The 25,421-nt window shown below is 38.5% G+C and overlaps 1 protein-coding gene across 4 annotated transcripts in view; it reads right to left on the bottom strand.

The window, feature by feature from the left end:
• The window catches only part of WWC3 (WWC family member 3), a 103,778-nt gene that overhangs the window by 63,050 nt on the left and 15,307 nt on the right, over positions 1-25,421 (bottom strand). For all 4 annotated transcript variants that reach the window (XM_056328433.1, XM_056328432.1, XM_056328431.1 and 1 more), the window contains exon 2: positions 2,476-2,585. In XM_056328433.1, coding sequence (XP_056184408.1) covers positions 2,476-2,585 — 110 coding nt within the window. The remainder of the gene's footprint in view (positions 1-2,475; positions 2,586-25,421) is intronic.

The following is a 25,421-nucleotide window of genomic DNA, read 5'->3' on the forward strand; positions in this document are numbered from 1 at the left end:
TAAACAAACATAGCAAGAGGCTTAGAAAAATCACATGCATTTATGTTTTCTTTTAAAAGGTGCAAGGCAAAAAGCTTGAGATGGTACACAAAGCCTGAGAGGTCCCTGGTAAGCATAACTTTAGAAACACTGTCTTTGAATTATCCCTTGCATTTTCTCACAGTATTTCTTGAAACCGAAGCACTTCTGTTTCGTCAATTAACACAGAACTCCAATGCTGTATAAAACATTTAACCCGGTCAGCTGCTAAAGGCAGTCCGAATGTTTTCACGTGGAAATTGCTATTCCAAGTATTTCAGGCATAGTTCAGAATACAACATAAGGGACTCATTTCAGAAAAACATTTCTTCATTTCTGCACCAACTCTGCCACTTGCCTGACACCATCCCATGATGCATATGACTGTCTGCTCATTAGTTCTCACTTCTACAAAGGAGGTTAATGCAGTCTTGATTGGTATCTTTGTTGTCCACAGTTCAAAATTGGACTGAGTATCCTATTAATTTTTGAATAATTATTATCCAGCTATAATATCAACTCTGCCTTCCGTCTGAATATAAACCTTGCTTGTATATGCAAGCACTGTATTAGCCTAAGGGTGACAAACCCATTTTGCTGTGACGGTTGAATTACCATTTAGGATAATATCTGTGGGCTGCAAGTAATTAGTTATCATGAAAGAGACAAATTTTGCAATCTTGTTAATTGCAGAACGATTGCTTTCACTCTGTTCAGCACTGGCCCTACAAAGTTTCTATCCTTCTGTTCATAGATTACCTTTATTTAATTTCTAATATGATTAGTTTTACTTTTGCAGACCCATTTATATTACTCTTCTCTTTCTGTGCCTTCCCATTGAGCAGTTGGAAATTCAATTTCTCTCTGCGAAGACACTCTCCTATAGTTTTTGCTCTCAACTGCATGGAAAAAATGCAAGCCAGATCTGACATGTCCACAACGATTAATATCCTTTCTGTAAGTTCAAACTTGATGTCTGTGGCAAAGTAGCTAACAAAGCCTGAAAAGCGAAAAAAAAAAAAAAAAAAAAGAGACTGATTTCCTTTGCATGCAATGGTGATTCTTACTCCTATCAAAGGTGCCTACTGGTGAGATGCTTTAGTAGCTTTTTTATTCATAGCATTGCAATGGGAGTTCATGTTCTACTCATTATCTACAGAGGCTGACAGCCTTTTATAAAGTTCAAGAAAACAAAAAAGAACAGTTGCCAATATGCTCATTTGTTTTCTTGTTTAATATGTGCATTCATGCACATATACATATGTTGGTGCAAGTGTACTCCATTACTGTACTCCAATGTAAAAATCACTTCAACATTAAGTGAAGTTACCATGACAGTTTAAACAGTAATCATCAGGCTACCTGTTCTTGTAAACAAAGTTATTGTAAGAACTTCCTAACAGTCTGTATTTATTGCCTTTCAACTGCCTCAGCTATCTATCTTTGTGATCAGTGCATTAACAGCTCTTTAAAGTTTATTATTTAATTTGTGATATCTGTTAGTTTCACAACAAGTAAGTAAGTATCTCTGTGGGTCAAACAACATGGGAAATTTGTTATTCTGTTGTTTTGTTGTTTTTTTTTTTAAATAAGCATGGCAGAAAGCCAAAAAACTATTTCTACGCTTCTATTTTTTTAATTGACTAGATTTCAAGTAGGTACTATTGCGGTTGTTTTTGCAGATTATACTATTTACCATTGCTGTGAAAGCCTATATAACTACTTCTTTTTTCCCCTCCCTGCCAGCTCCCAGTTCCCACAATATTGAAAGCATTCACTCATTGGTGATAAGACGCTTAATGATAGCAGCACAACACTAACAGCAGCAGTAGTACAAAGCTGTAAAGATAAGACATTTTCTTAAAAGCAGAACTGGCAAACGTGCCAGACAGTTGCGATACAAAGCTCAGCAATAGTCCAAGAGGGAAAATGTTGGAAATTTCTCCCTCTTAGTTTCCAAAAAGGATATCTGTTGTCTTTTTGATGGCACTTTGTACTACACTAAAGCATAAAGCCCACATTGCTTAAGAGAGGATGGGACTATTGTATTTCATAGTGCTTCTAATTAAAAATCAGCACTTTCTCTCAGAATGTGTTTTGTTTGTCAATACAGAAGAGTGAACTATGGATGACTGGGAAAACAGGAAATACAAGAGCATGACAATCTTAACATACGACAAAAAGCAACAACTAAATCACTGATACTCCACAGTATGACAAAGCAAAACAAGATAGTTTTATACACTGTAACTCAGTCACAGATTGTAGAAGTCTTTACAAATGGAAGAAGGATTGTACCCCCATTTGAAAGATGAGAAATTATATACAGCAAGAAATTATTTGAATACATTTTCTCACTGTACCATGAGGTGCATAAATGGTACGGGAAACATAGTTAATGTCATCAGGTAACATCAGCTTGCTAGGATTCCCCAAAATAATCATACATCTACTCACGATTTATGTGGTCCATATAATAAACTCCAATCTGTTGATCGTAAACAGTTTCCCATCCTAAAGGAAGCTCATCACCAACACAGTCAGCAAATGTCAATGGCTTTGTAATCCTGAAAAAATAAAAATAACACAAATAAATACAAAAGGTGCAGAGTTTACACTGCACACCATTTGATCACAAACTAGTTATGCTGCTTAGGAATGTGTTAATAATTACAAACACACAGTTTCAAAATAAAATTTCATTTAAATATGCTGACAGATACTCCCCAAACAGGTAAGACAAGCTTCTCCCTTCAAGTTTCCACGTTTAACAGTTTAATTACAATGGCATGCAGTACTGCCAGTTTTTCTCCCATATTGCAAAGAACAAAAATGTGAAACTGGAGTTCACCACTGCTGAACACTAGTAGAAGCTTTATAGGCTTTAACTTCTTTAAGGTGTCCAAGCAGTATAATTGTTTCTCCTAAAAAAAAAAAAAAAAAAAAAAAAAAGGAGAGACAGAAAATTTAAGAAAGCACTATATAGTAGATTTCTCCTCTTTTCAATTATACATCTCCAACTGTTAATGATATTTTAGTCCAGACCCATCCAAATTACTTTCCTCTCCCTCAAAAAGAGGACAAACACCTCTAAAGAATTACAAAGCCATTAAAGCAGAAATAGTAACTAAGAAGTAACAGCATTACTATCTAGCGGCGTAAAAATCACACACTGCTTGCTAGGCAAACTCTTCATAGGCCAGTGACTAATAGAAAACCAAAACAACAATTTCAGTATTGATAGGAATGTTGAAAATACTGGGTTACAAATTCTACAGAAACACTCTAAACCAACACTGTTCTAGAATATAAAGATGTATTAAAAAAATAGAAGGATCAAATGATGCAAATAAAAAAATCCTTAATATTCAGTCAAACCTGATCTATTTCCCAAATCATCATTTTAATTGTTACCTAACCCTTAAGATGTTTTCCTCTAAAAGCTGCCATAGCATTCCTTTACAGAAAATTTATTAATATAGTCACTTCAATTATACATGGGATATAGATCCAACACCTTCAGCATTTATTTGTTGAGGTGTTTCTAGCACACAGAATGATGACAGCTTTGCCAAGATTAAATACATGCATTAATTTAGGGGCTGAGTTCAGTTCAGCATAACCCATAGCATAATATTGTTTGGCATAAAATGGAAATTCCATTTGTATAACACCCAGTTAAGGTTTCCTGACACCAGATTTGGCCTATACTTACAACTACACTGCAGAATAGGGATCATTAGGACCGGTTATTGCACTTGATCTGACAACACCTGTATAAAACAACAACTTTGTCTGAACTAAAACTTGTCTGTGTCTGAGCTAGAAGTCCTTCCCCACCCCAAAACAAAACGAACCAGAAGAAACCAGTGGCAAAGACTTCAAATGATGGAAATACTACTACAACTACACGGTAGCTATTCCAATCACCCAGTAAGCACGCCATTCAACCACTAACGAAAAGCACATAACTTCACACATAGCAAATAGAAAAACTGCATTTACCTGCCTCCTAAAACCATTTTAGTATTGAGATCAAAGTGTTCAAAATTAACTGTAGTAGAATAAAAAAAGTTATCCTCGCTAGCTTAAATGTAATGTTTGAGCAGCTTTGTACAACAGTACAAAGATCAAGATATTTAGGTCAAATAATAAAGAGCTTGATCATATACTATGGATTCTCAAACACATATAAAAAGTTTAATAAGATGAAGATGTACATAAACTTGTGCACCACTATTTAAAGTAATTTTTTTTCCATTACTGACAAATATGTAGTTTACATCATGTAATCATGCAAATCCAAAGCTGCTGTATTCAAAAAACAAAATGTTACTATGGACTGGCATATGCATTCTTTCAGTAATTCATCTAGCAGTCAGGGAGACCAAATATTGCCAAAATACTTCTGATCTCCCTGGAATTCAGTCAAAATTAAAAATATAACGTGCAGCATTTTTTCTTAAAACTCTCATGGTTTTGTTCTGAAGATATCATGTTTACAATTTCTCCAAGTAGTCTAGACATTGGCTCCTAAATTACCACATGATAGACAAGATTTTCTTTGGAATGAGTTATGAGACATGCTTGCCTGTTATACAAACACACCCTCATCCTTTTTTTCATAAATAAAACCTGCACATGATACTCTAACCTTTTACACTACAAGAACTTTAATTCAATGCTCTCCATGATTCCCACCAGGGTTCAGACTTCCAAGACAAGGAAAACACTTTCTGGAAAAAGGAGACTGAAGAAAGCCAGTGCATCTGGTCTGACCAGTTTTCATTCCAATGTTACAAAGCATGCATGAACAGTTTAATTAATGGTTTTGATGGAAACCTTGTAAGAAGAAGAACACACAAAAAACTGCCTTCCAGATATTTATACCATTATTAACTTGATGTTGCTCATTTTAAACTATATTGAAAGTTGCTCCAAATCTGATTCCCTTCAGACAAAGAACAACATCACACTAATTCTCAGTTCAGTTACAGTTACATCTATGTAGCTTGAACACTCTTTGTTCAATTCATCTAGGTCAAAACACGCAAAGCTTAAGCTAAGAACTGCAAGTCTCTCCCTGTGTTTTGCACTGGTTTAACTAAGTCAACTGAAAAAAATACATTTCTGGTTTAACCAGCACAACTCTGAGGGCAAGATTATTTTTTTTTTACAGTTAGGGAACTTAAGAGTTTCCAGAATAACAAAGACAAAACAGAACAGATGCAGATATGTATATTGGAGGTCCACCCCAAACTGCAGCAGTAGACTGCTGAAATTAAGTATCTTCTGGAAATATAGCTTGACTCTCTTGTGTTTTTTTTTTAGATTAGCTTAAGCACTGCGAAATGGGTCAGGTCTTTTCCGCTTCACTATAAAAAACTGTAGAAGGTACATCTGTAAAAACATTTCAAAGTATTAAAATAAAACCAAAAAACTTTATTAAGCATTATAAAGACAAAGACAGAACAAAAATGCTGCCATCCTTAATTAAATAAAAACCAGGGCTGACCTGAACTATGCTAATCACAGTAGTAAAGAATAAATATGGCATTTTATCTGTCACCAGTGATCATCCCCTGCCCCACTCCCCACCCCCTCCAACTGGTAGACAGTAGTAAGAAGGTTCTGAACTTCCAGTTGAAGACAGAATTCATCTGGGACCAGTTTACAACATTATCTGGTTGCAGCCACTGGACCTACAGCCCAGGTACAAGTGACTGTTGTCCACAGTAGCTAATTCTGCATATATCATAGCCAGACATAACTACAGATTAACCAGTTTGCTGAGTCTTCATTATCATGAAATGTTTATAGTTTCCCGAAGCAATGATGCTCCTCAGTCATTAGGCACCCAATCTTTGTGACTGTGAAAACCTTCAAATGCAAATATGGAAACATAGAAGAAAGCTTTCATAACCTAAATCCTGCACACCAAACTGAGAGAAAAATCTTTGAGCATTTTTACACACCTTGGATTTGTCACCTCTAACTCTGCCCAAATTAAACTTTTTTAAGAAGAAATGGAAGTCTATTATTTGCATATCTGAAAAACTCAAGTTTTATTAATATTTTCTCTGTATCAATTATCAAGCTAAACAGAATGCAGAAATCAAACTAGAAAACCGAACAGTTGAATAAATGAAGAGGTATTCTCCTGCTTGCATACTGATTTCATGTCTTCATCCATTACCCATACACAGAAGGATTCCAGAATATATTACTACAGCTTTCTGAATATGCAGCAGCAACAGGTATTTCTTGAATGCATCAGTTCATGCCAGAGAATGGGTGGGAAGGAAAGAAGATAGCAAAAGGCAATGGCTAAACGTCATTTCAGATAAATTACTGCGAAACTGCTCTCAGCTTTAGTATACTTTGTTAAAAGAATCTATTTTCCACCCCCAAAAAACCCACAGAAAGCCTCAAGCATTAACTAATAAAGGAAAACTTCTGGTTTCAAAGAAAAGGTATACTTCCACTCTCCAAAACACACTTTGACTGATAGTGTGGGGCAGCAATTTCATTGTCATGGATTTTAAAAAACAGAACCAGATCACTAACACCAAAGGCATCAGAAAATATGAGATAAGATCCTCAGTCTTTCCATGGCCCTGATGCCACATCAGAGGGCCCTGGCTGCTTGAAATCCCTAGATCTAATTGAGCAAAACTTCCGCTGGAAGGAATTAAATTAAGACAAACAGAGTCTGTTTTTGCAAGATCTTGAACAGGAAATCAAAAAGGTGTTTCCAAAGTAGAAACTAGCTGTCATCTCTCAGACAATGTCTAGATGCCTAAATTACCTCCAGGGTCACCTTATCTTCCAAAGCGGGCCTGGATTAAGAGGAAAGCACTAACCACAAGGACTAGTTATGAAAAAGAACCACCACATCCTGAAGAAAAGCCACTGTTTGTAGAGGCGACAGAGTGAAGGATGCAAGACCAGCAAGTGCAACGCTGCTTTTATTTTTCTTCCTGATTTTGTTCAGGTCCAACAGCAGAGGCAGAAAAATATCTAATAAAAATTGATACTCCTCAACAGGCAACTAGGAGAAACATTCTCCTAAATCTGATCTCAGTCTGAATAGCCATCTAATGGGATAGGTGGTTTTGCCCAACAAATGCAAATTACAGGTTAGAAAACTGTATTAATTCACATTACAGATCTGAAAAATACCAGGCAATTTAAACATGAGTAACAGTATAACTAGAAAGGAATTAAACACCCTGATAAATCTAGCAATAGTTTAACCAAAGTATAATTATTACGCTGAGTATAGAAGTAACAGGCAAGCAAGAAAGTGGACAAGGTGAGAAATCACGCACACACTTAAGGAGGTAAGAAAAAGAAGTCTGGCTGAAAGCTCTTTCGATCATGAATGTAAGTTATAGCCATTGTTACAAAATTCAACTAATCCTTTTGTCTTGTGTCGTGGTTCTTATTACCTCTAACCACGGGGGGCAGGGGGGAAGAACCCAGGAAACAGCAGGAATGGAAGACGATTTTTTGGTTGTTTCACAGACACAGGCAAGAAGAACTGCTTACGCTAATGGGGACAGGGGTGGGGGTGAGGTGTTACTGCAGTCCTGGAGGTACTTCACGGACATCTTCTACCACGATAGTTTGGGCCTGGGCAGCAGCACGATCTGGGCCTGCAAGACCTTCTCTATGAGACGCAGAGAGGGTCTGTGGCCACCCAGCTGTGCTGTGACTCCCCAGCAGCACCAGCTCACCCAGTCCTCCCAGCAGGTTGCCCTGAAGAGAACACACTCCTCCTCAGCAGCCACTGCCTCCCACCACACAGGCAGGGCAGGGACACAGCAGGCCCAGGCTGCCTGGCTGCTGAAGCACCGAGCTTCCTCCACAGCTCAGAAACGGGCCTCACCAGTCACACCCACACAGCCTCACCTCATGGCAGCACGCACCAGCCAGGCACAGGTTATTTGCAGCAAATGCTGCCAGGAACTCCAGATCCCCTCTTAGAGGACTCGAGTACACCATGGTTTTCCTCACTGTCCCTTCCTTTATCACGGAATCAGCTCTCCTTAATAAGCCAAGTCATGAAAACAAGCTGGATTTTGAAATAACGTTTGGCAAATTACATACCGACTACTTAGTCAAAAGTACAACAAAGTTCACCAAACTGTATGTATCTTTTCAAGATAAAATTCCCTTATTGACTTTTTTCTTAATCCAAATGATGCATCTTTATTTTACTGCATAATTTAACCTCAGGTTCTGAATAAAATAACTTACTAAACATCTACTCAATCCTTCATTAAAATAAATCCACCATACAGATGGACAGACAGAAACTTGCACAAATGAGATTCTGTGCTCAAGACAAAGACTTAAAGAAGGTAACTTGTATTCAGAGTCATCGCTGGAATACATTTCCCTTCGAAATAAAATACCACCCTACAGCAAGGAAATAACAGCACAAGCTCTTCTAAAGGTCACTTGAAATTCAGTCTTTTTAAGACCACACTGTATTTTGCAGTAATTTTCATTCTTTTTTAAAAACAACTGCAAATAAGCACATGAAGGACTGCTAATAGTGTCAAATCAGTGTATTTGCTTCAATTAATTTTAGAGTAACATAAGCCCACACAGCATACATCAATGTGCAAAACAAGGCACGGGATGGCCTTAGCCTGCTACAGTAATGAATCAATATCATTAAGTGTGGAGGAAAATGTGTGTTCATTATTAGATAATTTTTAATTTATTTTCCTTTAGTGGAAACAAGTGCTAACTGCCTTTAACACATGGTATTATAAACATGGACAACCTATGCTGAGACAGCTGACAAGCATGTCACTCCCACAAATATTTATTTGCCCACCTCCTGAGCCATGGTTTGCCACTGCTTGCAGCAAGGCAAACAAGCTTGTGGCAGTTAAAAGGAACTGCCACCAACTTGTTTGCCTTGAAGCTACAGCACTTCAGAAACGGGTCAAAAAACAGCTTTAACATCTGTGCAACAGGGCAGTATAGAAGGTAACTTCAGCAGCCTTCCTACTCCTCAGTCCAGAAACTGCCCTTGTTTTACAGCCACCTGAGCTTACGTGGGTCAAGAAAAGGAATTGGTATCAGCTATCTAGCTCTCTCATGAGGTCATGCTGAAGAAAAACATTCAGGAAAAACAGAAATAATGTTACAAAACCTCAGCAGATTGACCAGAATGCACAAGGACTCTATTCTGGCACCCAAAACCTCACTGGAATCACTTTGTTTCATACAACATTTCAGGTCATCAAGTCCTGTGTTGTGGACTACATTGAATCAATTATCTCCAAATCAAAACGTCACTTTTTCACGCTAGGCAGTCCCTTTACATTTTTTTAAATCTCAGTAACACTTTTCTGACGGGCAGGGTATTCTACAGATATTAGATGAAAACTGGTTTTCATATGCAACATATTCACACATAATGCTAATAGGGCAGGTGGCCATGAAAACCCTGAACAATTAGATTTTGTGATTCAAAATGTGTGAAGCTACATGTATAAGTAAAAGAACCTATATGATTTGTTGACTGAGATGAAGCAAGAGAAGTTTATATTGCCTACAAACACCTACAAGAAACATACCTGAGGACACCCTCCAACATCCTTTCACTATTCTAGAAACAACAAACATTTAGGAACAAGCAACAACACCGAAATAATATCCTTTTGGTTTTATCCTTTATCATACCCCCAAAAACCAAAACAGCTAAGAAATATTGGCTTAGTATGTTGAAACATAAAATTTAATGCTATGTCAAATTGTAGCTCTCGCAGAACTAGTCTGGCTGCTCAGGAACTGCTGAAACAGTTCCACACAAGCAGCCAAGTCTTCCAAGCAGCTATCCATTTCTTAACAGCAGCTATGATCCATATCCAAATTCAGAACACAAATATTATGGAAATTCTTGCTGAAAATATACTCACATTTCATCAAGATGACCAAAAAGTCCTCCTTCAGAAATCATTGCCGGGTTAAAAGTCAGTGCTTTTAAGAAAACTGCTTTTGTTTCTGCTGGGTTGTTTTTGTTGTTGTTTGGTGGTGGGTGGTTTGTTTTTTTTTTAAACAAAGGATAAACAACTAAAAAAATGGAGGCAGAGGGGTTAAGTAAGACCGCCCATAAGTGCTTTAGAACACGTTTTGTTTGTGTATGCACAGATAGCTCAAAGTTACAGACAACTGCATAAAGTCACCAAGCCAGAACCCAAGATTAGCGGCAGGGCAGAGGCAATCAGTGGAGGGACTGGCTGAAAGCAGGGAGTCTGGGCAGCAGGTGACTTGGCATCTAGACTAGAAAACACAAAATTACATACAGCAGTTGGGAATAAACCATAAGAGGCAGACAGCAGGAATATGCAGCAGATAAGACAGATAAGGGAGGGGAAACTAGGAGACTACAGTTCTACTAAATCAATGTCAAACTGGACCTTCATGTTGAATATGTTCTTAGCTAGAAACAGTAACATGCAAGTTATTTACGACTTTTCTTTTGCCAATCCTAATAAAACTGCCTTTGTTACTCAAAATCTCTAAATATTTACAAGATGTTCTCAAGGACTTGCATATTGAGAGACTAAAAAAAAAAAAAAAAACCAAAACCAAACAGATAAAAATCAAAAGCCTAAACTAAAAGCTAAGGAAAATGTAACGGGGAACTTCAGAATCTGAGAAGCAAGCTGAATCCTTCCACCTGTGTAAGAAGCCTAACTTGACACTACACCTGTCTAGACACAGCACAGTTTTAGAACAGGCAAGCAAAAGCAGCATTCTAGTTTCACTGATTCCGAATCAACGTTTATGACTTTTTCACCAATTTCTGTGACTAACAGTGTTTTCCAACTACATGCTATTGATAATTAAGGTCCTAGTTAGTAAAGGCCAGATGTGCAGTTACCTGTTTATTTCTTCCATTCTGCAAACCACAATTCTGCAACCATCTGCTAAAGAAGAGCAAGTCACACAGCTGTCAGATTTCCACATCCTCAGTACATATTAAAGCACATTTCTATGTTCAGTTCAGTCTAACAAACTGCTTAGCCGTTGCATCCTTAGTTTTGCAATGACTCTTTTGGTTTGAGAATTAAATTTCTGACTATCTTAATTGGCCACAATCCTGCCCACCAGTTAACTAAACTATCATAGAGGAGTCATCGGGAGAAGTAATGAGTTGCTACACCCTTATACAGAGGACTGTGTATGTGTGTGTAAGCATATGCATGCACACACAAAATTTCTGACTGCTGGTCTCGACTTCTGTATGCAACTACCAGATGAGGAGGAAACACCTGTACTTTCCTAATGGAAATTATCTGAGCAAGGGTGAAAAGGTGCATCTGTGAGAACTTACCAGCAAGTTCTTAGTAATAAGCCCTTTGCACATGAACAAGAATAATGGGAGAAGTTCAAAGCAGGAAGAAAATGAAGCAGACAGGAAGAAACAAAATGGGACATAAAACTCCAAATTCAAGTCCATTAAGTTCCACGTGTAAGAAGAAAGGAGACATCATAAGGAACTTTACATCTCAATAACAAGTAACTAAAAAGGTCTTAAATGCTGCAAGACACTATCATGCAGTGGAATACTTCCTGCAGACTCTTGCAGGATCATTTGAAGTTTATATCAAGAGAGATTAGCACGTCCTCACTATTACATTGCCTCCTTCATTTGTAGATTATTAAGGTATCTTGGCTACACAGAAGTTCCTCAAAACTGTCTTTCCATCTACTATGTTCTCTCACTAACCTCCTATGTCCTATTTCCCGAAAGGTTATGCCAGCACTTGCTGACAAGCAAGACTTACCCTTAAGTCTGACCTTGCTAGACCACACTTCTTTTCAAAAATTTTTCTATCAAAATTTTGAAGTCTATGTGATAATCCTAAACATGATGCCAGAGATTTTTTCTAAAACATTCTTACAGCCACTGGTAATTCCAGTTTCTGCACATTTGTAATGGTTAGCTCTGCACTGCTGAAGGCATCTCCCTCATTAATCTTATCATTCTTCTTTACCAACTAGCCAGGCTGGAAATAAATTAATGAATAAATACACACACACGCACCATTTATTGATTTGTTCAAATGCTGTTAAAGTGGTAAATGACAGAGGCTTAACTTAAGCATTCTTCAACAAGGAAAGCACTCTAAAAAGGCTGTGAACACTTTACATCACTTTAGACAAGTCTCAGTCAACAAAACTGAGAATCTTATGTTACCCAGTAATCTTTGGGCCAGCTAGGAGGCAAGTAGTTGAAGACACACAGAGGTTAACACTAGAATCTTGAAGTATATATGCAATTACATCCTGATGTGGTTACGACTGTTTATTAACAGAAGAAAACCCTTCTCCTACGCTGAGAAGGCATCATGCTAGAAAACATGCCAACTAACACGATGCTAGAGGGAATTTACGCTTCTGTAGTCTGGGAGAAACACTGTTTTAGAATAGGCTTTAGCCAAACTATACTTAACTCCTAATGTTCCCTTAGAGGTAAATTGAAATCTAATGAGCTTAGAAATAGACACCTGCCATGTCTACATGCGCAAACAAGCTCAGCACTACTATCAGTGAAAATTTAAATGATCTGATGTTTTAAAATATTTTAAGCCCCAATCCTCCAAAAACTTACTATACTTGGAGTATATGCAGAAAGTGGCAAACAATGGGAGGAAAAAGTAAATGCAACTGGACTGAGTATAAAACAATGGCTGGAAAAATATATATTCAAGAGAACATTCTTTTCAAGTCTCTGAACAAAGTCATGTGTAGATAAGTGCCAAAAGAATATGCATACCATGACTTCACATACATCCTATTAAAAACAAATTGTGAGGTAAAACAGTAAGCAAATGCCTCACGCCCAGAAAAGTCTACACTGCCAGCTAATATTAGAAATTCAAGACAAGGGGTTCTCAATCTAACCTTTCAGACCAGCTTTGTTCGTCCTTCTTTTCCAGCCCACTTGAAAACTGTTATACTTGTCTTGTATCTTCCCTAAAAGTACCACCTATGGCATTTCTCAAACGTGTTCAATTATCACATTCCTGGAAGTTTTATGGACTCTTGTACCATTTCTATTTAATGTCTTCTAACGTGCTACTGCACTGTCACACTCCAACTTTGCCTGTACAGCTGAGAAATTTTGCTTTGTAAAAGACCATAGCCCTGGCCCCAAGCCCCCGTTAGTGGAGTGGGTGCTCACAGGTGCAGAGGGAAACCTGGGACTAGAGGGGGCATGGCACTGTGCTCCAGCAGACCCCTACCCAAATAATGCAACAGACCTGTAAGGCAGGCTTTCCAGACCGCTTCTCTTCTTAAGTTACTGAACTAAGCTGATAAAGCAATGCTTTATGTGGGAGTGAAAGAGTGCAACTAATGTGACATGCACACACAATTCAAGCGCACCGTTTCAATCCCTTGCCTAAAGAGTTACTGAGCTCAACTTCGCTCTAAGCAACTGAAGCAGAAATATGTTGACAGGGTCTTTGATGCCTCTGGTTTTAGACTCCGATTCTTGGAAGCAGTGACCTATGGCAATCACCTCATTATATAAGGTTTTTCTGCTCTTCCAGGAGTTAGAGATCCTTAGCCAAGCACATACGGGTGCATGTTTCAGCTGCCTAGAAGTGGTGATGGACAAGTCGGTAGTGACTTATACATATAAGCACACACATACAGACATCCTCAATCTATCTTCTTACTTAAAAGCTCCATGTTTTAACTGGTATTACAAAACCAGTTAATGGTTACCTTTAAGGTATTGAAAGTGGTCTAAAAATAAATCCATTCAAGAAAACTGTGCTTAAAATGTGCCTTTTATTTTATACCACTGGAGCAACAACCCTCCTGGTAAGTTACATAGAAAACAATTTCTTTAAAGTCCAGTAACTACCTAAGGAAAAAAACAACGGTCCTGCAATGATTTGCAGCCTTGCTACATTTTCTTCTCCACAGGTCACTCTTTGCCTTTAGTTTAACATTACAAATACAGCTGCCAAATTATTTACACTTTGCGACATGCTAGCTTATATCATTTCAAAGCTTTTGATTCTCAACACTACCAACCTACCAGTCACAAATACAAATTCATGATAGCTACAAACATACAATGTTAATATAGGTGTTGGGGAGAAGATTCTCTAAAATGTGTACTTAAACTCTGCCAACTGCTTCCACACTCCAGTTTGACACCCTTGTCAAACAGCAATTTTCAAGCTTTTAGGAAAACTTAACCCCTGTTTTTCCAATATTTCATTATCCCAATATTATTACCATTCCCCAAATACACTTGCCTCCAACAGTCCTCCTTAATGCTGCCCTTGCAAATTAACACAGTACATTCCTCAACCTATATTAGTAATTTAGTAAAATATCCTAAAGAAACAGACAGTTTTAGAGATTTATGTTCATCTGATTTTTTTAAGAGGTTGAAGAAGTCTGATGCTATTACTTCTATGGTTGCCAGTAACTGTGCAAGATATTGTATTTAAGCTTCAAGCTAGACCAATAAAGCACTTCCAAGTAAGTAATGTGAGGAATTACTCATAATTTCACTGTCACATTTTTTATAAAATACATTAAAAAATATTTTGTGAAAAATCCAGAGAAATCCAGCACCATAATGTACTTTTAATGATAGTGATAGTGCAATAAGGGGAAAAAATAATAATCTTAAGACAATCTGCTCAAACCCAATATAAAAGATGTTTAGGATTATTAGAAAAAATAGTTTTCAGTATAAGAGACTAAACCAAAGACTAGAACAGCACAAATAATGTATTTTTTTACAGTGCAAAATTTCAAATCTGCCAAAAAATAAGGAAGTGAAAAACAAGCAACATAAGATAAAGCACAATTACAGAAGACACGTCATGCCATCAAACCTACACTGATCTTCATTTGAACATAACTGAACATTCACAAGTAACACATATCTCTTCACTAAAACAGCAGTGGAAATTAGATTAAATTTATAGTAACATACTAAAGAGACTTCAACAGTAGATGGCCTCCTCTTCTTCCTCCCCATCTCCCATGACCAAGAAGGTTAAAAATAGAGGCTTCCGTTTCCTTAGATTATTTTACTTTAAACTTTTCTAGAGCACTGAAATTAGCTGCTTTGCCAGCTTCCTACATTTGTGTTAGAAATGAAGGAGTCTTAAAAACATGCTTCCATTTACAGCAACTCAGGAAACCAACTTCTGTGGTTTGCATTATTATTATCATTTGTAAATGACAAATCCCTCTAGAACTTGTAGGTATCCCTTCCAAAGTTTCACCCAAAGGCCCCTTGCACCACACAGTAACATATTCTGGGGTAATGTGTACTTGCATATTTTTCTATAGTTATACATTCTTTTGTAGTTAGTAAATGCAGATATTTTCAGTGCACAGCGGTCAATTCCCCACAGCCAAGAGCAGCTCCAGTACAAGGAAAGAAAGCTTTAAGAGCCACAGAAAACGATCTTCAGCTCCCTCCCTCCCAGCTCTGAGCCTTCGAGGAAGTTGGAGCCACAGGAAGCCTTTAACTTCCACCATGGCAGCACAGAGTGGCCCCAGCTGTCCAGGTCCATATTTTAAGGCCAGAAGGAACCACCGTCATCATCTATTTGACCTCCCGTCTAATACAGGCCACAGAATGTTAGCTGGTAATTCCTGCATCTAGCCCAACATCTCGTGGTTGACCTAGAGCATATTTTCCATAGTGGTAAGAGCAGTGTTTGTTTATATTGAAAAAGATGTACACGGTAGAGTACGTATCTGAACTCTTTATCTGGAAGTATTGCCTACCAACAAACAAAAAGTAGCACGTATCCAAATACTGCTATAGTATAAAGTTGTATCATCTACACATTACTGTAATGCAGTGCCACCCATTCATTAGGAAGTCTGGTATGCTTCATTTAGGCATTGCCTCATTAGGCAATTTTTTGATTGCTTCTAATTCTGCTAGACTGAAGTTGTTATGGCTCAAGTTCTTCTTCCTGAGGGTGCGCCTTATTCTCATCTCTTGTGAGACCTTTTCAATTAAAACAGCTCAGCCATTTGAAACAATGAAGCAGAGGAAAAAATGCTGTCCCTCCTCACCCCAGTGCCAGAATTCCGACAGCAGTCTCCCAGATAATGTCAGTGCTACTAGCACCGAGACCTGAATTTTTTAGATATCCTACCCTCCCCATGGAAAAATGATCAAGTTTGGTCAAAAGCACAGGGGAGTGGAAGAAGGGGAATATCATTGCACATACTCAACGTACCTGAAGTACAGAAGCCCTGTTCTTTGCAGATTTAATCTCCAATGAACATGCACCGGCTTCTCAGGACCTCTCCTGGCTACACACCCCAGTGTGCCAGGACAACACAAGGCTTGCTCCAGCTGCACAGAGCAGCTCCAGAAAAACAATTCCAGTACAAGCCTGCTCCCCGCTCCTTGTATTCTGGGAAAAGAGACTAGGAAGCCAGTTTCTCCTTCCAGTCTCAATGCAATCCTAGTTAGCACCTGAACACCATGGAGGAAAAGAAAGAAGCAGGCACACCATGGTATAGAAGGATGCAGAGCATGAAAGGCAGGTGCTGGAAGAAGAGAAGGTAGCAATCAGAAAGCAATAAATGATGCACAAAGGCACTGAAAAGGAGGATAAGCACAGGTAGAAGGACTTAACAGCATAGCTAGAGCAGAAGGGACTGGTTGGGAGCAACGTGAACAGGCCACAGCCTAACCACCAGGATGGGTAAAGATGGGATCAGCCAATGATGACTTCGACATACCTCAGCTCTGAGACTCTGAACATGACTGTTCTCCCCTGTGCACTCCACTCCAACTATACCATAAACTCTACCTGCAATTTTGTATGAAAGCTGGATTAACAGCTTGGTACCACCAAACTGGAGAGATCCCATTGTCTTCAAATGCATCCTCCTCTGCTACCCTAAACTGCACCATCCCATCATTTCATAGCACTACTACTTCTAACACTCATCTGATCATACAGTAAAGCTTGTAGTAGGTATGCTTCAACTCACTAGAACTGCAAAAAAAGTAATGGGGAAGGGGAAAATTAGTAACTGGGCTTTTTTCCCAGGGTTACTGAACAGAATCAGTTTAGCTTGCTATCAGATGAGAAAAAAAAGGCAATGTAGAGGAGGCAGGTGGTGAGCAAGATCTGCTACTGTTCTTAAAAATCTGTTAATCCAATTGCAGTGTACTATGGGTACACTAAGCCTCACTGCTGGGGGGGTGGGGGTGTGGAGTAGGGGGTTGGGGACAGACAAAACAGGACACCACCCAAACAAAACCAGAATGCAGCCACATAAAGGCAATGGAGACCTTAACTCTGGCATTTTAGAACATGTCTATATTTGGCTATGCAACTTGAATAAACATAAGAAAACCTTACATATACATCACAAAAATATCTGTTAGGAAGAGTACATTTAGGCACCAGGATCCATATCTTAAAGAGGCTTCTAAAGCCTGAGCGGACAAAGAAAGCCTATTGAAGAAGTCTCTTTGCTGTATACTTGACTTTCTCAGAAAACAAAAAACTAAAACTTCAAAACCACCTTTGAATATCCACTTCTAGGCAATGGTACTGTTGTCCCCAGAAACACGTAATCCCCAACATGAGCACTTCTTTCGATGCTCATAAAAGGTTAAGACCTAACAACATAGAAACTTGACATGAATAACATGTTTGGAAACCACCAAATTAATCCATTTCTCTGTTAAGGCTGGTGAAAAAAAAACACACACTGGAAGCTCTTCAGGAAATAATTAGATATTCATGAAGGAAATTAACTACTGAAACGTGTAATGATTGATTGACCAAACAACCATTAAATGAAAGGTGTGTACAGGGAGACAGCTACTGTTTTTCGAGACTTATCCTCAACAGTATGCTTACTAAAAACTATTTTTTCATAGTAACTGCAATTAAAATCTCCACTCTTCTTTTTCTCAAATGGGCCTATCTAATGCAGAAAGCACTCACATGCAACAACAGAAAAGCCACAAAAACATCAGAAATGCAGACTAAATGAACTGCAGGAGGACAAGCGGAGGAAGGACAAAAACATTTGTATTTCCAAGAGGCCTTTCTACTGCTCAGAAGAGAAGATGAGGGTTAAGTCAGACATATCAGAAGTCTAAGCTCTTCTCAGTGCTAGCAGAAGAGACATACTACTTAAAATATTAATTACCTGCCCACAGAAACAATACAAAGCCTTGTCAGAGTAACTGTTCCCTGAATTTCACAGTCCTTTGGGTTACTTGCAGAGGAAACTTCTAAACTTTTAGTTTCTTTAACTTCAATTTACCTACTTTGTTCAAAACTTTTTATGGGCAAGACCTAAGCATCAACAGGACCCTCTCAGCCTCTGAAGTGAGGATGGTAGGTAGAATGGTCTCCTGGGCTAAGGAGCTAATCAGCAAAATCTGAGACAGGTGGCAAACTTTTCCAAAGTTTGAAAGCACCAGCTATGTCCAATTACTAAAAGATCTACTGATTCAATCTCTGAGTAGCTTGAAAAAGAAAAAATGCAGTTTTCAGAAGTGTTGTAAGCCTGCCTGCTTAGTTGGGTTGATGAGCAATGCTTCAGGAGGTCCAGTAAAAGGAGGGCATGAAGCAGACTGAACCACGATTACTGTTCCACACAGCAGATGCCTAATGTGTGCTGAAGACTTTGTGACTAAAGTCTGTTTCAGAGACCAGGACTTCAAAAACTTATCATCAGCTCCTCAAAGGCTATTAGGAAACCCAAGTGGAGTGAAAGGGAAACTATGGCACACAGGAAGGCAGGAGAGCGTACAAGCATGACAGGAAATTCCCAGAAAAATGTGGTAATGACTCTTACGCACTTATTCTCTTCCACACTTTATCATGTATCTTTTTCTAAAAACCTTTTACTATTATCCATTCAGCAAGCCGACAGCCTCTCATAAGACAGCTGTGGAAAAAGAAACAGGAGTACTCCCTCTTTCCTCCCCCATCTTGTACTTATGCCACAACTGAACAACTAATTTGAAAAAGATATTCTCTCACCATTTCCTAGACCGCCGCTGCTGCCAGGAAAGCCCGTCTTCTGCCGTCACCCTTCGTCTAGCTTCCTTTCACAGGTCTTACTTCCCCATAAGTGAACCCAGATGTTTACATACATCACCACTCTTCCCAGTGTTAAATCCACAAGATTTGGATTTTCTGATTTTATACTGCCGCAGCACAATAAGAAGGAATTACTGAAGATGGAAGTTGTCAGAAGAGCAAAGGTCTTCAGGCCATTGTTCCCCTACTCATAATCATAGTTGAAAGTCTGATCCTAAATTTTTACCATCCTCAAGAAGTTAACTTTCTTGACAATTTCGCCCTCAAATTCTAATTAGAGTACAATGAAGATACCACTGGTTAAATAAATTATCATATTGCATTAAATCTATTCCCTCCCCCCAAAATTAACAAGGTATTTTTAATCACAGTTCTGCAGCACTGCTTTTCGGCCTATCTGATCATCTACAGTCTCTTCAGAACTGCCTTCTCATGCAAGGAGCCTCACTGCACGCCCAGTTAAACCCTGTTGCTGTGTTACATTTTAATGGAAGCCTAGTTTTCATAGATACAACAGGTCTAGACCCCCTCCTTCCCTCTGGCCATATATTGAGCAATGCATCTTACTCACAATGAGTTAATGCTGCTAATTCCTGCAAAAGTTAATTTTATGGAGACAATTAATTTTCCCCAACTCCTCTCAACAAAGAAGCAGTAGGAAACACACTAATTTAAGACACCAGTCAAGCCTCAAGTAGAATGCTGATTTAGGGAAGAGCACTGATCCTACTCACCCTCACTTACCCCCCCCCCCGCCCCCCCCCCCCCCAAAAAAGAAAAAACAACAACAACAACACCCACAACTCTCTAAAACAGAAAACAACATGATAGGTAGCATATCAACTATCCAAGAAATCTCTAAACCACACTGCTTTCTGAGGTGGCACTATAGCAATGCTAAGGGCCGACCATCCAGGCACACAAGCACATTTCTACTGGTTGAATAATCTGTACTTCTCAAAATCCTAGCAAACACATAAAGGGGCACTATTCAGCATTTACTACTTCCCAGAAAATGAATGCTGACAGAAGCAAAGGACAGGATGGCATTGTTGTTGCCATAATACAAATCCAGAATACTTTAAAGGATAACACACAATTTACTGACAACTGAGCCAAAAGGATTTCACAATGTAACAGTTTATGCCATCCAAGAACAGTATAAAAGTAAACAAAAAATGTTTAAAGAGCTCTTGTATAAGGACTCTAATTACTTTTAAAAGAAAACAAATTACACAAATGCCATCCTCAATAGCAGCTTGTCTAACACATCATTTAATTTAACAGGTATTAAAGATACTGTAAGATATTGTAAGCAAGGACAAGTTCTTCTCCAACTTTTAACATCCATCAAACTTTAATGTTAAAAAGGAAAAAAAAAAATCATTGTATTCAGAGATCCAACATAAATTTTGTTTCTTGCTTCCTTCAAAAGTATCCATGAAAATGAACTCACCTTGTCCTCAGTAAACAGCTCATGCTCATGTATTTTGCACAAAGCCCAGCATGTTCTTCCATTGTTTTAAACCTACACCGCTTTGATCTACAATTTCCAAAACAAGAGATCTACAAAAGCATTCAAACACACCTTCCAGATCAGACATGTGCTTCCCCGTACACACACACACATTAATGGCACAAATTACTCAGCTCCCTTTACATTACTGTCAATCACAACCTTTTATAAGCACAACTTTTGACTGTACAAGCTATATAGCTACCCGAACAATGACAAAAATACTTTTTTAGTACTATCTTTGTGGTTTTTTCCTGGAAGCACACACATGCTTTCTCGCAGCACTGGGAGTGACCCAGCCCTCCAGAGCTGAGGGCAGCTGGTTCCCACGCAAGGACAGCCAGTGCCAGCAGCACCTCTGCAAGCCCCATGCTGGCATCACCACGCTGCCTCGTGGCACATGCTCCTCCAGCCCATTTCAGTGTGCCAGAGTGGGACGCGGGTCCCATCTCAGGAGCTGGCACAGGAGTGGCACATGCTGACACCTTCATGATGCAGTGTCGCAGAGGAGAAACTGGAGGGTTACTTGACACTCATTTATAAATACAGTTTTCCCTTTAGCATGCTGTCAATAGTCACATGCATCTTATTAATTTCCAAAGTATTCTGATGACCTTATGGCTACTGCTTTCCCCAAACAAAACCACTACAGGCTGCGCTGCCAACCATTCTGTACTGTGACAGACACCTATTACTTGTTCCCATCAACCTTTTGATGAAGAAAGCTTTCAACTCAAGCTACACAGCTAAAAGAGCTTAACACATGAAAGCAAGCACACCTGCAGAAAATGAGAAACATCTACCTTTACAGTTGCGCTTGCCAAACACAATACAATAATATAAATACGAAGATCAATAAACCCCAATTTTTAATGCTCCTTAAAAAAAACATACCAACTGCATTTGATTGCAAGATAGAAAGGAAAGGAGAAAAGAGGATAAGAAAGACCACACCATTCCATCTTCAAATCAAGCTTGTTCACTGCTACGTTTCCTACTGGTGTCATCAGCAAAACTTTATTTCAAATATCTAGGCAAAGTAATAAAAAGTTCAGTAACTGAGGCCTGTCTTTGGAAGGCTGCAACGGAAAGTATCAAAGTATCAGCAGTTTTAGGAAGTGCTTTACAAAGGAAAAGCATGAACATTAGCAAAGCCAAAAAGAATTTAATCTTTGCATTACTCTTGTTTTATTTGTATACATAAAATCACATTATTCATTTATAATGAGAACACCACTGTAAAGTTAAGAAACACTATAATTAGTGCCCACCTGAACACCAGATACAAAGAGTTTAAAAATAACATTACGCAAGGAAACATATGGCAGAGCAGAGAACTGAACCCCATCTCCCAAATCCCAAAACACTACCACTGAGCTATACTCTCTCTTGCTTTGGAGAGGCCCAATTCAAACAGACAAGCAACATTTTAGGATTGGTATTTCACAACAACTAGAAGAGGAGGTCAGAAAAGGCATTGTAGTAATACGGATGGGAGATAGGGCAATGAATCTAAAGCAGGATTTTGGAAGACTGGGTAGAAAAACCTAAAGGCACTTTTCTGTTCCTATCAAGTATTTGATAAGAGTAATTTAACTGTCTGCTTTGAAGATTCAACTTATCCTTGCAAGTAGCTATTGTGATTGGACTATATTAGAAATCTTCCTGAAGTCATGGCTTTAATTCAAATATCTTTGCTTAAGATAACTTTATTATATACAAAATGCTATACTACTGCAAATAAACAGGTAAGAACGTTATGAACCCATATAACAATGGTGATACATCCTACAATAATACACATTTTATGTATGCTTTAAAAATACAACTCTAGGAGAAATAACTAGTGCCTACAACTTGCACAAAAAGGATGTTAAGCGATCTCTGTAAAGAAAGTAACATTACAGTAAAGATCCTGTAAATTCATATAGTAAATTAATTACACAAACACTTCCAGAGCTTGCGTACACAGGATGCTTCCAGTGTTTGCGTACACAGGATGCTTCCAGCACACCCAAAGCAGCTCTGCCCTGGCTCCCATGCATACAGCTTCCAGCTACTTGAGTGCGGCACAGAACTCCACCTAATACAACCCAGCCTACACAGGGCTTGTTAGCTCAGGTTCAGTGATGAATTAACCACAACCACCTGGCTCTCGACCAGCTCAAAGCATGAGCCGAATTTGCAACATAGCATTTAGACACAACTGAGAGTGTCTCATAATGAAATTGCTTACTCACCTTATTCACCTCACTTACTTCATCTAGTGGAATAAACTACTCACCCGTATTGCTACATGAAAAGCATTCACATGGAAGATTGAGGGCCCTGTTTATTCACACCCAAGCTTACTGCACTCCAGCTTTTTCAGGTAGAAAAATCTGTGCTTAATGAAGGTCAAAACCAAAGTGAACAATCTTTGTTGACAGCAAAACCAACGGCACCCACTGCCCTTGACAGTATTTCACACAACTCATCTCTGGTCCTTATGAACAAAAACTGATCGCCAACAGCTCCGTGAGGTATATAGTAGCAGGTGTCTCACTGATAAACCTGCAGGACTATCTCTGCTCAAGATTGCACTGTTTGTTCATGAATACAGGAAACCAAACCTAAAGCCAGGCAGCATACCACAGACAACACAGCCACGCTGGAAGCTTAAATCTGTCCAACGCTGTGTTTCATGTGTGGGGGAATAGTGCATCCATTACCACAGAACAATTACAGCATATACCATAACATCTGTCACACTCGTCTCAAAATGTATTTCTATGACTTGGTAAAAACATTACTTGGTTTATAGGAATTGGCTTCTGTTTCAATTATACTGGCTATTAGAAGCTAGCAGACAACATGGGCATAAAAAAAGAAAAAAATCAAGGGCTTGTAGTCCAAAAATATGGATGGATACATGATTTTTATTATAATAATAATAATTAATAGGCCTAATTGGTTTTATTCTATCGATAAGTTTCAAATTTTAGGGAAACACCCTACATAATTCAGGTACCTATGAAAGTTAATGAAAGTAGGAGGCCTAGTAGAAAGTGAGAAGCCCATGTTTACACCTAATCAGGTATCAGAAAATCTGCTCAGGAGCAAGTGAATGTAAGTACCCCCAAATCCAAGGCAAAGAGCATCCAGCAGAACCTTCACCTTCCCAGACACCAAAGTCAATCAACTATAAAAGACACAAACCCACAGGAAACCAGACTTTATCAGTCCTGGCACTCACAGAAATACCTGATTTCTGTAACTGGTAACATTTTCCACATAACATCTACTGCAAGCTTCTTTAGAACATCAAGCTCAGTACCCTGCAAGGCATCTTCCTGCCCTACCCTACACATTCACGTGCAAGCTACCCAAATATTTTCCCTTCCAAATGTTATTTTCTTTAAAAATACATTAAATATTTCCTTTAAAAATCCTCAGCTAGTCCTATTTATGTGACTATTTGCTGGGTGGAACAAAGTTAGATGCTAAGCTGGAAATACTGTAACAGCTGAGTATTTTAACTGGCAACACCCTTGTAATGACATGCCTGTGTGTCATATCAGCTATAGGCTCTGCAACCTCACAAATCTGACATCTCCCAGTTTGAAAAATTGATTTAGCATGTTTATCAGAATTTCACATGCACATGTTCACAGACATTCTTGCATTAAAAATACCCGAGAGTATTGTATAAATTGTATATTCATGAGTTGATGCTTGTCAGTAACGATCTCAGTAGACAACTTGGGCAGGTCAATACACCATCCCTCCAAAACTGGATAAAACTTTTGTGCCACGCCATAAAACAATTTATGTAATAGTAATTATTCTGTAAAATAAAAAACCAAAGTGGAGGTCATATATTGCTTTTAAATTAAAATTTTATCTCTTTCCAGATAAAAATCAACAGCTTTATTACCTGTACTGTTCCACCAATACAGGTGTGCACTATTCACACAGATTAGCTGTGTTGTACAAGGGACTTGTCCTAAGTAAACATAAACTGAACATCAAGGTTGCTGCAATTCATTGTGCATCTAACAGTGCTGGGCCTGGGAGATTTTTTTTTCCCCCAAATTTGAAAGCAAACATATGGCAATATACACAAAGACCACACTACCTTTTCCTTACCACAGGCACCTCAATTAAGAAAAGGGCGGTTCAATCCCAATTTTAGTATTTCTTTATAGTTTGTTGCTACATTTTATAACTTGAACTTTGCTGAGGTTTATTTTGTTGCATTTTATAAACCTAACAATGGTTGGGGGAAAAGGGGAGAACTGAGGTAACCCTGGATTCAGTAATCCAGTAGGTATCAGTCTTGATTTAAAATATTTCTCCTGATTAAAATTGACCCACCCATGAGAATCAAAGAGATAGAAATTTGGAGACGTGCCAGTTCATACAATAACTATGTTTATTTGTCTTAATAAATATTTAAGAAACATGACTTGTGGTATTTGATATAACTGAGCCTGTGGTTAAAAGGCCTCTCTCCATGACATAAGCAAATACAGTCTCTCCTCTTTATTTGTCCGACTTCTCTTCAACATTCAAGGCTAATCTGGTTTTAGGTCAGGAAAAAGACTGCAGTCTATCATTTTAAACAAACCATTGTAGTAAAACGTGAACAGGAAATTCCTAACTACACTGTTCAAAGAACAATGATTAGAAAAACAACGCTAGCTCAGAAAGTACAAGGAGCCCACAAACTATCGCAGGACAGTTTGGGTGGAAAAAAAAATTTAAACAAAAAAAAAAAAAATCAAACACACACA

This window comes from Falco biarmicus, chromosome 2 (genome assembly GCF_023638135.1).
Source record: "Falco biarmicus isolate bFalBia1 chromosome 2, bFalBia1.pri, whole genome shotgun sequence".
Lineage (NCBI taxonomy): Eukaryota > Metazoa > Chordata > Aves > Falconiformes > Falconidae > Falco > Falco biarmicus.